General features: G+C 39.5%; 2 protein-coding genes across 3 annotated transcripts in view; both read right to left on the bottom strand.

The window, feature by feature from the left end:
- LOC138193085 (collagen alpha-2(IX) chain) overlaps window positions 1-4250 on the bottom strand; it is a 24445-nt gene extending 20195 nt beyond the window's left edge. For both annotated transcript variants that reach the window (XM_069140891.1, XM_069140900.1), the window contains exons 1-2: window positions 4170-4250; window positions 2282-2570 (exon numbers count right to left, since the gene is read on the bottom strand). In XM_069140891.1, the coding sequence (XP_068996992.1) occupies window positions 2282-2302 (21 nt within the window). In that variant the 5' untranslated portion in view covers window positions 2303-2570; window positions 4170-4250. The remainder of the gene's footprint in view (window positions 1-2281; window positions 2571-4169) is intronic.
- Window positions 3191-12690, bottom strand: snrnp48 (small nuclear ribonucleoprotein 48 (U11/U12)). Its single transcript, XM_069140911.1, has 12 exons — window positions 12377-12690; window positions 10521-10811; window positions 9970-10039; window positions 9174-9797; window positions 7996-8109; window positions 7679-7739; window positions 7231-7311; window positions 5526-5699; window positions 5140-5261; window positions 4813-4916; window positions 4555-4680; window positions 3191-4328 (listed from the first exon to the last, which is right to left on the bottom strand). The coding sequence occupies exons 4-12, from the start codon at window positions 9318-9320 to the stop codon at window positions 4241-4243; spliced, it is 1017 nt and encodes a 338-aa protein (XP_068997012.1). The 5' UTR covers window positions 9321-9797; window positions 9970-10039; window positions 10521-10811; window positions 12377-12690; the 3' UTR covers window positions 3191-4240.

Genomic DNA, 12690 nt, shown 5'->3' with positions numbered 1-12690 from the left:
GCTCCTCCGTGAACTTGCTCGGGGGCCGTGGGCTCCCTCTGCTTCTCCCGGCAGAGCTCCTTGTGAAGCTCCACTGGGTGGACGTTTCACAAGAGTTCTCCAGGAATCACTGATTGTATTCAATCTCTGAAAAGAAAATTAAGAGGCCCACCTATTTGTAAAACTCCTCTTTAAGGGATGTCTGGCCACAAATGATTCAACAGCCTGTTTGATGATGCTGTGACAGAGTTTGAACAGTTTCAGGTGTGTCGGGGTGGTCTGGCTGGGAGGAAGGCTTTAGCTTCTGGAACAACTTGTGGTTCTTTCTGTTTTCCCAAGACCGAACTGACGGTCTTGGTGGTGACCGTGGTGTCGTTATGCGTGAGCATGTTGGAGTGGAGCTGGCCAGCCACTGTCCTGCAGCTCAATTACTGCTCATCTCTTCAGGTTCTCCGTGAGGTCACTAATGTCATCAATAGTGCAGCCTGCTCCATCAAACTGCTCCTCAGATGGTACCAAAACAACATAAGCACCTTTTCTGATGGACCTTCTGACCTCGAAGCAGAGCTTCTGAAATCGAGGGGGGGAGGGGAGGATCGGAGGAGTGTCTAAAGTAGACTGCAACAAAAAGCAGATTTGTTTTCAGAGGTTTGCAGGACTCTTTGGTCTCCCTGCAGCTGCTGGGAGTCCAAAGAGTCGCTCAGATGAGACTCTGCTGGTATTTGGGTGAGAATCCAGCGGACTCTTTGTTTCTTTGTCGGGATGAAAACCGCTGAACTCTTCTCAGACTCATCCGACATTCCTGAAGCTTCACTGTAAGCCTGAACACCAAGCGAGGAAAAACCATGTGCACTTCAGCGGAGGAAGTTGCACAGTGGTCTTTGACATTTCAGATTGAGCTTTTAAGAAACTGTATTTTGGAAAATGTATGAAGGCCGCTTGTGAAAGAAAAACATATTTCAACTCTCGAAAATTCTCATGAATTGTCTACATTTCTGCCTCCCTGCTGTCGATCCCTGATGACTCTTCATTTTTGTGCAGCAGAGTAATTTTTTTTTACATAATCAACATTTAATTGGTAAAATCTTGATCTGACATGAAGAAACTTTTCACCGTCCAACAATTTAGCCACGTTTTGCTCATGATTTGTATGATGAGTAAATAAACACTAATTATATGTTAGTTTGGGAATAAATCCTAAAGATACAGTTGTAGTGGCAATGCTTGTTGATGTGAACCAATAATCCTGACCTCCAGGACCTCTGGGGCTCTGAGGTGAGACAATTTCTACATTTCATGAGATCCATTTCATATTTTACATGTTTTCTTGAATATTTGTGGTTTGTTGCAGAAAACACGTTAAATCTTTAAAATGCAAATGCAACCCCAATTGCCATTTGGCTCATTATTACAATATGCGGACATTTCCTGTACGATCAGACTTTGTTAAAGAGAAGACGGAAATTTGGGGACAATGAAATGAAGAGACATGAATAAAAATCCACTTTCCCATAATCCAGGGTACCAAACAAATGATCCTGAACTGTCCTCTCAGCAAAAATAACTTTCCTTAAGTATTTGAATAAATGGTTAGCACCCCAATAAATTCAAACACAAAAAGAGCTTAATATTTTTAGACAAATGTTTTTGGAGCGTTTCAGCTACATCCTATGACCTACAATGTTTTTTTTATTTTATAACAAAAGCAGGGCTTGGTGGGGAGTATAGATACAGTTGATTAATAAGCATGAGATTAATGGATTTTACAAGCTATGACACATCGCAAACGAGAAACGATACAAGCAACATCTTCCTTTTAAAGTGGAAATGAAGACCTGATATTTTTAGCTTTTAGTTTGCTATTTTGACACTTTGATGGCCTGCTTACATCCTGATAAGTGCTTCAAACACTGATCAACTGAACAGACTAAAGGCTGTAAAATGATCTCTGGCTTTAATTTTTTTTTTTTTTTTTTTTTTTTACCATGAGTATCTGCTAAACGTCCATCTACTGTTTTGCTTCTTTTTTTTTTTAACACAGCTAAACCCGCTCAGTTTGCTTTGATCTGCAGGGTATCATACCAATATTACCTGTAAATAACCCACGTTACCTTTGCTTCATCCAAATTCCCTTCAATTCCCTTTTTTCTCTACATCACCTGCCTGTTCCAGAAAAACAAAATCAATTCCCTTAAATCCAAGATAATCCAAATGAACTCAATTTAAACTCCGGGCCCCGCCGAGGGAGATAAAACGGGCCAGCCGGGCCCCCGGACCCCAAACTCAGGCCATCTCCTTTTACCTTGTTACTGGAGGCTCCCATGGTGCTGCAGAGCGAGTTCCCTCAGACCAGACCAGACCAGATCCTGCAAAGGATTCCCTCGGGATACAGATGAGGACAAAAAAAAACAAAACCCTGATTCAGCTTTTCCTGAGCACTTCACCTCACAACATTATCACTCCGGTGGTTCCCACCGTCTTCTCTGTCCTCTCCGGGATCCGTCAGGTTCCCAGGCACTGATGGGATCCTCTCCGTCTTTTTTTTCTTCTTCTCGTCCTCGATCTCCGCTTCTCAACAGGGTGAGAAATACCTGAGACAGGGTTCAGCATCAGCAGAGAAAAGACCAATACACAGAAAAAGAGAGCGACGCATGGATTTGAAGCAGACATTTCATGTTTCACCTCAAGCCTTCGTGACTGTTATGATACCACGTCTGCAGCTGTAAAGTAACTAGAAAGCACTCAAGAGTTGATTCCTCTGCCAAGACTGTAAAATTCACTGAATGCATCATTTCAACTTCTGAAATGTTTTATGAAGTTTGCATCTGGATCCAAATCTGCATCAAATCTAAAAGACGTGAATTTGTCTTGTTTTTTTTTGTCATTGACAACTGAATAAAATATTGGATCTCAATTTATATATATATATATATATATATATATATATATATATATATATATATATATATATATATATAAAAAGCTTTCTAAACAACCAGCACCAAAACTGAACTACTCAGCTCACTTCCAAACTGTTTTAAAAAGTTTCACTGAAAATGCGTTCCTGCTGTTCAGCCTTCTTTCTTCACTGAGCGACAAATTTCACATTTATATTCAAAAACATACAACACACAACACAAAAAACATTATGTTACAATTGTCTTGTTTGCTAAAACATAGAAGACATTCTGAACCACGGTGTTATATACAATCACATTCACAACACAAAATGGATTGCATAATTTGAAGTGAAAAGCTTTTAAACTGTAACAACTAATTTCAGTTCAATTTAAATGAATTGAGTCAAACTGTTTTAAATTTTAAGTTTATTGTGATGCTATTGTAACTAACCAAAACTATGAAAATCTGAAGATTTCAAATCTTCAACCTCAAAAGGAAACATATAAATGTTCAAAACAATCAAGATTCACTGTTGTAGATTTTATGATGTTCTATAGCTTTTAGTTGGCAGTTCCACAAATTTCAATAATAGTTTTGGGGTTTTATTTTTATGAACTGTCCAAACAGGACATGAGCAGACTCCAACGGACCGTCGGGACTGCAGAGAAAATCACCGTTGCCGACCTGCCCTCCATTCAGGACTTCTACACATCCAGAGTCGGGGAAACCATCGCACCCTGGACACCCCGTTTCCGCTCCTCCCCTCTAGGAGGCGCTACAGAGCGCCAACATACACATGTATATACCTGGCCAATAAAGCTGATTCTGATTCAGATGTGGCATTAAAATGATAAGATGAACATGTGACGTCGCGTATTTTTGTCAAACTGATCAGAGACCCACTTCCCATGGTTTTGCCAAAGACTGCGCTAATCTTGTATAAAGTCTCGCGCAGCAAAAATTTGCACCGAAACATGACCTTTGACCCCGTGGTGAAAGTGTGCCAGTTATGACACTCCTGTCCAACATTCCAAATTGATTTTAGTTTAAAAATTTTTTTTTTTATTTAAAATCCCTGAAAGCAAATCAGGTATTGTCAGACTTTGTCAGAATTCAAGGTTAGCAACCAATTAATCTGTAAAACCCCGAAATGAAGAAACAAACTGAAAATTATATTAAAAAAAAAAAAAAAAAAAAGGGGGTCAAAATGTTAATGCTTTTTGTTCCAAAAACTTTATTATAGCTATCTTCCCAAAATCTCAGTTTGTAAACTTAAAATGTTATGACACCTGTCATCTTTGGAGCAGTTAAGGTCACGATGAACGATGATCTCGTCCGAGATGTTGCCGACTCAGCCCTCTCACTTCTCCTTCACCCTCTCCTCCTTCTTCTTCTTCTTTTTCTTCCGGTCGTGGTGGTGGTGGTGGTCATCTGGGGAACGGGAATCCCTGGCGAGGATCCAAACACCCAAAATGATCTCCAACATCCACATACATTTTGAAAAACAGCACATCAGTGAATAAAATTCGACAAGCAATTGTTGCAATCTGGTTGTTTCTGTAACTGCTCTGTGATGTACGAGAAACATTTACATTTTTAACAATAACTTGTAACTTCTCATCAACAGTAAATTGCAGCTGTAAAAGATAAACTTAATACTCGGTCCTCTCCCACCTCTCCTTCTTTTTCTTCTTCTTCTTCTTGTTCTCGCCGTCGTCGCTTCGTTCACGGCTGCGATGGCGCTTGTTGTGAGAGTGGCGCGACTCGGAGGACGCCGACCGTCTTTCATCCAATCGACGCCTGACGGACCAAAAAAAAATAAAAATAAAACGAAAAACATCCGTCTTTAGCCCATCAACTCCTCTAATCCGGTGCTCATATCGTTCGTTGTGCCGAAATGTTTTAAATCAACAAAAGTAAATAAAAGTGCACCTGTGGGAGGAGTTTTCGGATCGAGCCGCCTCCTCCTCGTTCTCTTCGTCTCTCCACTGTCTGGAAAGCTCCTCTGAATGGACGTTGATCACCTCTCTGATCACCTGCAGATTGATCACAGTGATGCCACATTATTAACTTTGATCTAAAGATCTAAAGTTAAGTCAGTAAGTATATTTACTGAGGAGCCCACGCACCGGGATCAGCATCACATATTCAGCTACACATAAGAACACCAGTGCTTATTTGACCGCAAATTCCAATGAGCCAAGTTGAACGTTATTGAAATAAAGGAAATGATTCAAGTCAGCACAACAAATGATGTACCTCCGTGTAGGATTTCTTGGTGATGTGAACGTTCTTGGCTCGGTAGGACTGCCGCCGCCTCTTGTAGTCTCTCATCTCTGCCATCAGCTCCAGGTGAGTCTTCGGTTCATTTTGTTCTTCATCTGCACACAAACACGCACAATTTGCCAAAGGACTGTACCGAATCACCAGAATAAGAGCAACGGGGTTTTTTTTCGGGTTTTTTTCTATCAAAAAGCAAATCACAAACCATTTTTTATAAGTGAAACGAATGTACAAGTAACTAACACGGGAATTTTATTAGCAGAATTGTTCCTCTACTATCGAGTCGACTATAAAAAGTCAGTTTTTCATGTAACATTGATGTCATCGTTTGAGAGCGGTTCACCACATTGAGAGATTCTTACTCTTCTGGAGTTTGGACACCAAATCCACGTAGAGGTCGTCGTTGCTGGAGGACGCCGCTTCCCTCTGTTGGCTGACCACATGATCGTACAGAGCCAATCGGTCGGCGACAGTGAGGTCACACACGGCTCGCTTGTAGTTCTGAGGTACGTCGACAGGTTGGCCGGAGTACTGACCTGATGGAGGACCACAGATGTTTTACACACCGAGAAATGACTGAGGGAGAATATGTACACTAATGAGCATGTCACATTTCTCATTTATCTAAATAATTACACATCTAACAATTTCAGCAGAGCGTAATACAATTGTCTGCAAGCTCCACAACAAGGAAACTTCAAAAAGAGTATATTTTCACTCGAGTCTGCCTTATAAAGCTGCTCCTTAATTCAAACAAAATTAGATTTTAACTTCGTATTTAAAAATAAAAAAGGTTTAGTTTGTTGTTACACCATTTTATTTTGTGACAACCTAAACTGAAGCCGAGAAATGACCGACTCGGCACGCAAACAAAAACAATACAGTTAAAACTAAACAGGTAAATCACAATGAACAATAATAATTCATGAATAAAGTCATAGAAAACAACTGGCAGATTTGCTTCGTTTGTGTGCTGTGAATAATGACAAACGTGTTGTTGGATGCCATATTTCGAGACTACATGATTATTTGTTTGCGTCATTCGGTTGAGGTATTATTGGGTTGACGTCATGTCGTCTGAACCTGTCATAACCAAGCAAAGTGAATCAACACAGACATAGAAAGTAACTTAAAGTCAGCTCTATGATTTTACTCATGTGTCAGACACTATCTAGCAGGTCTGTCCCACAGAAGACAAAATGATCTAATAAAGATACTAAACAGATTTTTGTTATTTTGTGAATTAACTCATTTGTTTTTAAGTGAACACACTGCTGCTCGGTTTCTAAGCTTCTTTTCTAACTCAGCTGCTCCTCTTATCTGCAGCGGAATCCGTTTCCTCCTTCATGATCAGTATCAGTCTAATGAGGGGAAATCAGTGATCATGGCTTTAAACCGAAAGAGAAAATGACATTAATATTTTGTACAATCAATGTTAATCTACCTGACAAAATCTACCTGACAAATCTGAATGTGTGGACCGGACTTTCCCCAACACGTAATGGGAAAAGTGTGTGTGTGTGTGTGTGTGTGTGTGTGTGTGTGTGTGTGTGTGCGTGTGCGTGTGCGTGCGCGTGCGTGTTCGGACATGTGAGAATGCGAGAGCCCCGCAGCCCAGCCCTGTGGTTTGAAAGGATATCATGTTAAAGGATACTGCACGTAATCAGGCAAGCCTGAACCAGAGCAGCAGACCTGTCTAGAGCCCATCTCCTTTCTAATACTCACCCCTGTCGCTGCAAACAGAGCACACAACACACCGATTACACGCGTCAGCAGAAAAATGACATGAAAATAAAAGTGACAACCCCCAAATAAAAGAAATGCTTTTAAAATGTCAACGCTTCTCTTTCACCAAGATACATTTCTGAGGATAAAGGAGGTGGAAGCTACAAATTAGTGAGTGTAACGCACTAGTGACATCTAGTGGTGGTAACTGCGTCTGGAGTGTAAAACTTGAACCTCTAAATTGTGAAATTTATACTGTGCGCTTGGTTCAGTGTGATAAACAAGACCACACTGGTGAAAACAGTAATATTTTTTTTTTTTTTTAAAAACACGAGCCGACACCTTGCCAGAAGACTCCTTCCATCCTCATCAGCGGCGCAGCAGATCGCGCCTGCAGAATCACCTGGTGCTGAGTGGATTTGTCTGCAAGAAGTAAATGACATTAGAGCAACTGAAAAAAAAATCGACCAGTTGTTTCCCTGATAAGAACTTATGTGGCTTCAGACAGGCTTTTCCTTTTAACCACAAATCTCCACGAGCATTTCATCAGGCGCTCAAGATGGAGAACTTGTAAATAGAAATAAATATTTGGATGGTATTTTCAGTCGAATGGATACATTTCTCTAAAGATTTTTATTAAACAAAACCAAACACCTTCTTTTAGGAAAACCTCGAACAAAATCTAAAAGAAAAGAGAAAACATCTGACCTTGACCGGTTGAACTTTGGCTCTAATAAAGGACATAAAGGACGTGGTGATAAAACAGTAAAAGTTATCAATACTGACTCACCCATTATAAAGCTTCTGACACTGGTGTTCTCGTAACACACAGAAGGGTCGCACATCGCCGCCTGCAAAATAGTTATAAAACTTTACAGCTCTCTTAAAGATTACGTGTTCAAACACTGGAGTTCACGGTGTTTACAGGAGTAGGCTGTCGCATAATGGCGAAAAGCTTTTGCAGTTGGCGGTCTTGTTATTGTTTAGCCGTCATTCGCGCAGGTGTTACTGGCACAGCCGCAGCAATTCTACTGTAAACGTCTAATGTGCATTCATCTGAAATATTACTGCTTTGTCTTAAAATTCGACTGCAGCCACGTGTGCTACCTGCTCCTCAGCTGAGTAGCCCATCCTCTGGAGCCTGCAGGAGGCCTTGTGTTTCTCCATGCTCCTGACAGGGACTCTGTGGCTGGGGTCATAGGGACACTGCTCCATTGGTTCCTGAGAAAACACACACACACACACACACACACACACACACACACACACACAATAATCAGATGAGCATGAACTTCTTGGTTTCCTATAAGGAGGCACACACCTACAAAACATCTACCTTCAAGGTAATAATGCTCAATTTTAGTTGAAACTGTTTAAAAAAATAAATAAATAAACAAATGTCGACTGAACTTTGTGGTCATTTTAGAGGCTGAAGTTAAATTAAACCGCCACATTAATAAACCGCATCACAAAGATAACTATTGGATTTAACTAAGACCTCTCTAAAATGGGTCCAGATGGAAACTGAACAGTACAACTTTCAGTCCTAAATAATCTGTCCACTGAATGTATGTGTAGCGTGTGATATTTAAGTCTTTTGGAACTTCAACGCTTGACAAGAATTGCCTGGAAGACAATATGTGTGTTAGTCAACTTGTGCGATAAAGGTTTTATATTAACACACGAGTCCAACACATTTTTACATCAATGTGTACTTGAAACAACATTCCCATTTTTTTTTTTTGATCAAAAGAAATATTAGACCAAAATCTTTAGGTGGGGCTAAACCTTTGAGAATACACTGCAGCCATGCAAAAAAAAAAAAAAAAAAAAAAAAGTTTAAATGCACATTATTATGTACGATTAAAAATGATCATTAATTAGAAATGAGCAAAGCAGTCGGAAAAAACACGTTCAATAACTAAGTAAACATTATAACCTGCAAGCAGTAAGAAGTGAATTGCATAGAAGCATAAATTTAACCTTTAAGAAGTAGGAAAAAAAAAATGATGAGGTAATGTAGTAGAAATTTTTTTTTTTTAAGTTTTTTGATAATATAAATTATACTGTAATAAAATTCCAAAGTTAAATGAGTTTTCAGATCAAAGAGGAAGATTAGTGACGTCATTGTTTCGATAGCAACTGGACCTTTAATTTACTGGAACAATTGGATGTAATAATGATCGTTAGCTACGATAAAAAATAATAAAAACAAAACAAAAAAACAAGATAAGATAACGTTATTTGTATCGTCAGCCAAATAAACATGAGCTACGGTGACCTACCCGGTTGCAGCCTTTGTAGTCCGGCGACCATCCTAGCTTTTCAAATATGTCGTGTAGCTGTTTTTTGTAGTTTTCAGTACATTCTGTCAACTCCCGAAGACGGTCCAGTCGTTCCTGGAGAGTTTGTGACTGTAACGAATCCGACATTTTTGCTATTTTTTTTAATTTTTTTATCAGATCCAAATCACCGCGCTACTTCCTCGAAAACATCAGCGTTTCCTTTTCGCTGCAGGATGTCGCAATCTCCGCGGAGTGATGACGTCACTGAAGCGATGCATTCTGGTAGTTGCAGTCAACTATTATATTAGCGCATCAAAGTAAAAACAATCAAACAAGTCTTTATTTTATTTTTTTTATTATTCATCGCATTTGATAGTGGCTTTTTATTTTTTTTATTTTATTTTTTTTCTCAGAGACACACCAAAACAACAACAGATGTACGCGACATGTAGCCTATAAAATACAAACACATTTTGATAAATATGTGAATAATAGGTTTGTTTACAGTGCATCAAATGAAACCAGGACACGCTGAAAGTCAACGGAGGTTTTCATGTGGGGTACAATTGGTCATCTTGCAATACCTGAGGATCCAGCAGATCATCTGTATATAAGTCTTCCGTTCTGAGAAGAGAAAGAAACAAGCACTTACGGCGTGTTTGTGTAAATCCTGCAGTAATGTGTCAAACATGAAGGTTATAAGATATCGAAATAAATATAATTTTGAAATACTACAGAAATAATTGCAGAATTTATATGTTTCTGTTATAATTATGTCATGTTAATTTAGACTTACATTACTTCGAGAGTGTCCTCTACAGCAACTTCCTCCACGACCTCCACTCCAACCACCATGTTCCTTCTCACTGCATGAATCCAATACAGACATTTGCCTTTAACCTCCATGATATTGGTTCTCCTTGATAACGGCAAACTACATCCAAGTTATTGCAGATATTGCCAATATTTTATGTTGTGACAAACCTTTCAGTTTGGTCATTATGTGCTGGAAGAAACTGGAAGGTCAAAGCTGATGTATAAATAAAACGGTGAATGATGCCTCTCAAAGAAAATCCTGCAAAGATCTTTGTATGCATCGTTTTTGTTGGGTTTAATTCCAACTTTGAGGGGAGTGAATGTGATGCCTGCATGGCTGTATGTACTGTACAGGTATGTATGGCAGTGGCACACTGAGCTTCAGTGGCCTTGATAGAACATGATGCCACAGAATAGCAAAAAAAATAATGTAAAAGTTAAAAGTGAAAACAGGTTTGTTTTAATAGCAGAAGAAAAGCCCTTCACAAAATATGCAGTTTGCACAACAGGAAATACCAGGTGTTTACTCACCTCTGTAGTAGATGAGAGGAGATCCCGGCCAGCATGGACCCAAACATTCTGGTTCCCTCTGGCCATAAGCACACACACATCCTTGGGTTTCCATCCCTGAACCTCTCCAGCATCGACCACCAATGAAATGCAGTGACACGTCTCCTCCGTCAGCCGTTGTTGGCTGGCGTGACGAACGAGCACCTGAAACATGCCGAGTCAGCCCCGAGCTGCTGGGGATCCCTGAGCGGACCGGAGGTTCGCAGGTGGACCACTGAACATCAGCAGCCTGACTGATCACGTCTTCACAGCCTGAGGACACAGGTGAGAAACAGGGTTGACAAGGCCGGGCAGTGGCTCAGGTCAATCTGTACACATTGTGCATAATTAGCATAAATAAAAAAAAGTATAAATTCTGTAAACGCTGCGTTTTACTGCACTGCAGCACATCCCGCTCATGTAAGGTTAGATAATGCGGAGGGTTGGCTTAGAGTTGCATGTCATGGCTGAATCATATGTCTGATCCGTCTGTTTCCTGTATCTGCTGCCAAACCTGCTGTGTTTGGACCAAAATGTAGTCACGTACACACACACACATGCACACATGCACACAAACACACAAACACATAGGACACTTGCTCTCATAGCAGGGAATGTGTGAGTTTTCAGGGTAAAATACCCACGTAAGGATACCAACACGACGAGGAGCTATTGCTGACATATCTAAAGTGTTCCAAGGATTCCAGTAGCTCTCACATATATATATGTCCAGGTTTAAAAGACAGGACAATAAAAATGAACAAACAATTAAAGTCAGTAATGACTGGGGATTTTTGCAATTCATACCATTCCTGTGGTGCAAAGTGAGGGAAAGCAGTCTTCCCAAGATATGTATTAAGGACTATTCGGGTGTCATGAGTTTGTAAACAGTGGGATCTTGAAATTTCAGAAGGAATGTGATATACAGTACATAATAATAATAAAGCAGCTAAAGAGACATTTATTGACATGAAACATAATGTATAGCTCTCCTCTTGTTACTAGAGAGGGGCTATTTAAAAAAAAAATATATCGTACACAGTGATGAGTAGGACACAAAATGTACCAATTGGAATGAACAACATCAGAGAAAAATATATGGTAAATTGTTGTGCACAGACATGACAGTTGGTCAGTTGTTGTTTTTTAACACGCTAATTGTTACATACATTTACACTTTTCTGTTGAGCTCTGCATTCTTTTTCTATTTATTTTTCTATGCATGTTGTGTATATTTTACTGTGTACAGGCAGATGTCGTTTGAGATAAATAAAAACAAAGTTTTGTCTTATCTCACCTTAAAATGAAAACACAGAATATGCCAATAATGGAGGATGTTTTTCTTTAGGTTGTATCTAATCTATTGCTTTGTATCATTTGTATTTTTTGTTTTGTTTTATCTTATTCTATTTTATTTGTATATACTGCATTTTTAAAAAAAAATTATTATCCTTTACTACCTCTATGTTTATTTTGTAATTTGTATTGCTTTTGCCATATCTTCCATGCTGCTGTAACAAATATCTATCTATCTATCTATCTATCTATCTATCTATCTATCTATCTATCTATCTATCTATCTATCTATCTATCTATCTATCTATCTATCTATCTATCTATCTATCTATCTATCTATCTATCTATCTATCTATCTATCTATATCTCCATCTGTCTGTCTGTCTGTCTGTCTATCTATCTATCTATCTATCTATCTATCTATCTATCTATCTATCTATCTATCTATCTATCTATCTATCTATCTATCTATCTATCTATCTATCTATCTATCTATCTATCTATCTCTCCATCTCTCCATCTCTATCTTATCTTGAACATACCTGAAGTGTAGCAGCACACAGAATGAAGTTCTCCTGCCTCTTCCTCCTCCTCCTCCTCCTCTTCCTCTTGGTGGCTCAGCTCAACTGTAGCATGGCTCCCTGAATGTTGAGCATGGAGACAAAGAGGAGGTCTGGGTGACCAAACCCAACAGTCAGGGTTCAGTCTGTACATCCCAGCACAAACTTGGCGATTTTCAGCGCCCTTGACGAGTGTATGTTGTGAGGAAGGACACAATCCTGAACTTCTTCCTCTCAGTTCTGTCTCAGATGGAGCCTCTGACTGGGTTTTCTCCGGACTGGAGTTGGACACAGAA

Source organism: Embiotoca jacksoni, unplaced genomic scaffold (assembly GCF_022577435.1).
Source record: "Embiotoca jacksoni isolate LCO1_2020_lvr unplaced genomic scaffold, fEmbJac1.0.p SCAF_11, whole genome shotgun sequence".
NCBI classification, from domain to species: Eukaryota; Metazoa; Chordata; class Actinopteri; family Embiotocidae; genus Embiotoca; species Embiotoca jacksoni.
The sequence above is the reverse complement of the archived record's forward strand: the minus strand, read 5'-3'. Positions and strand labels throughout refer to the sequence as shown.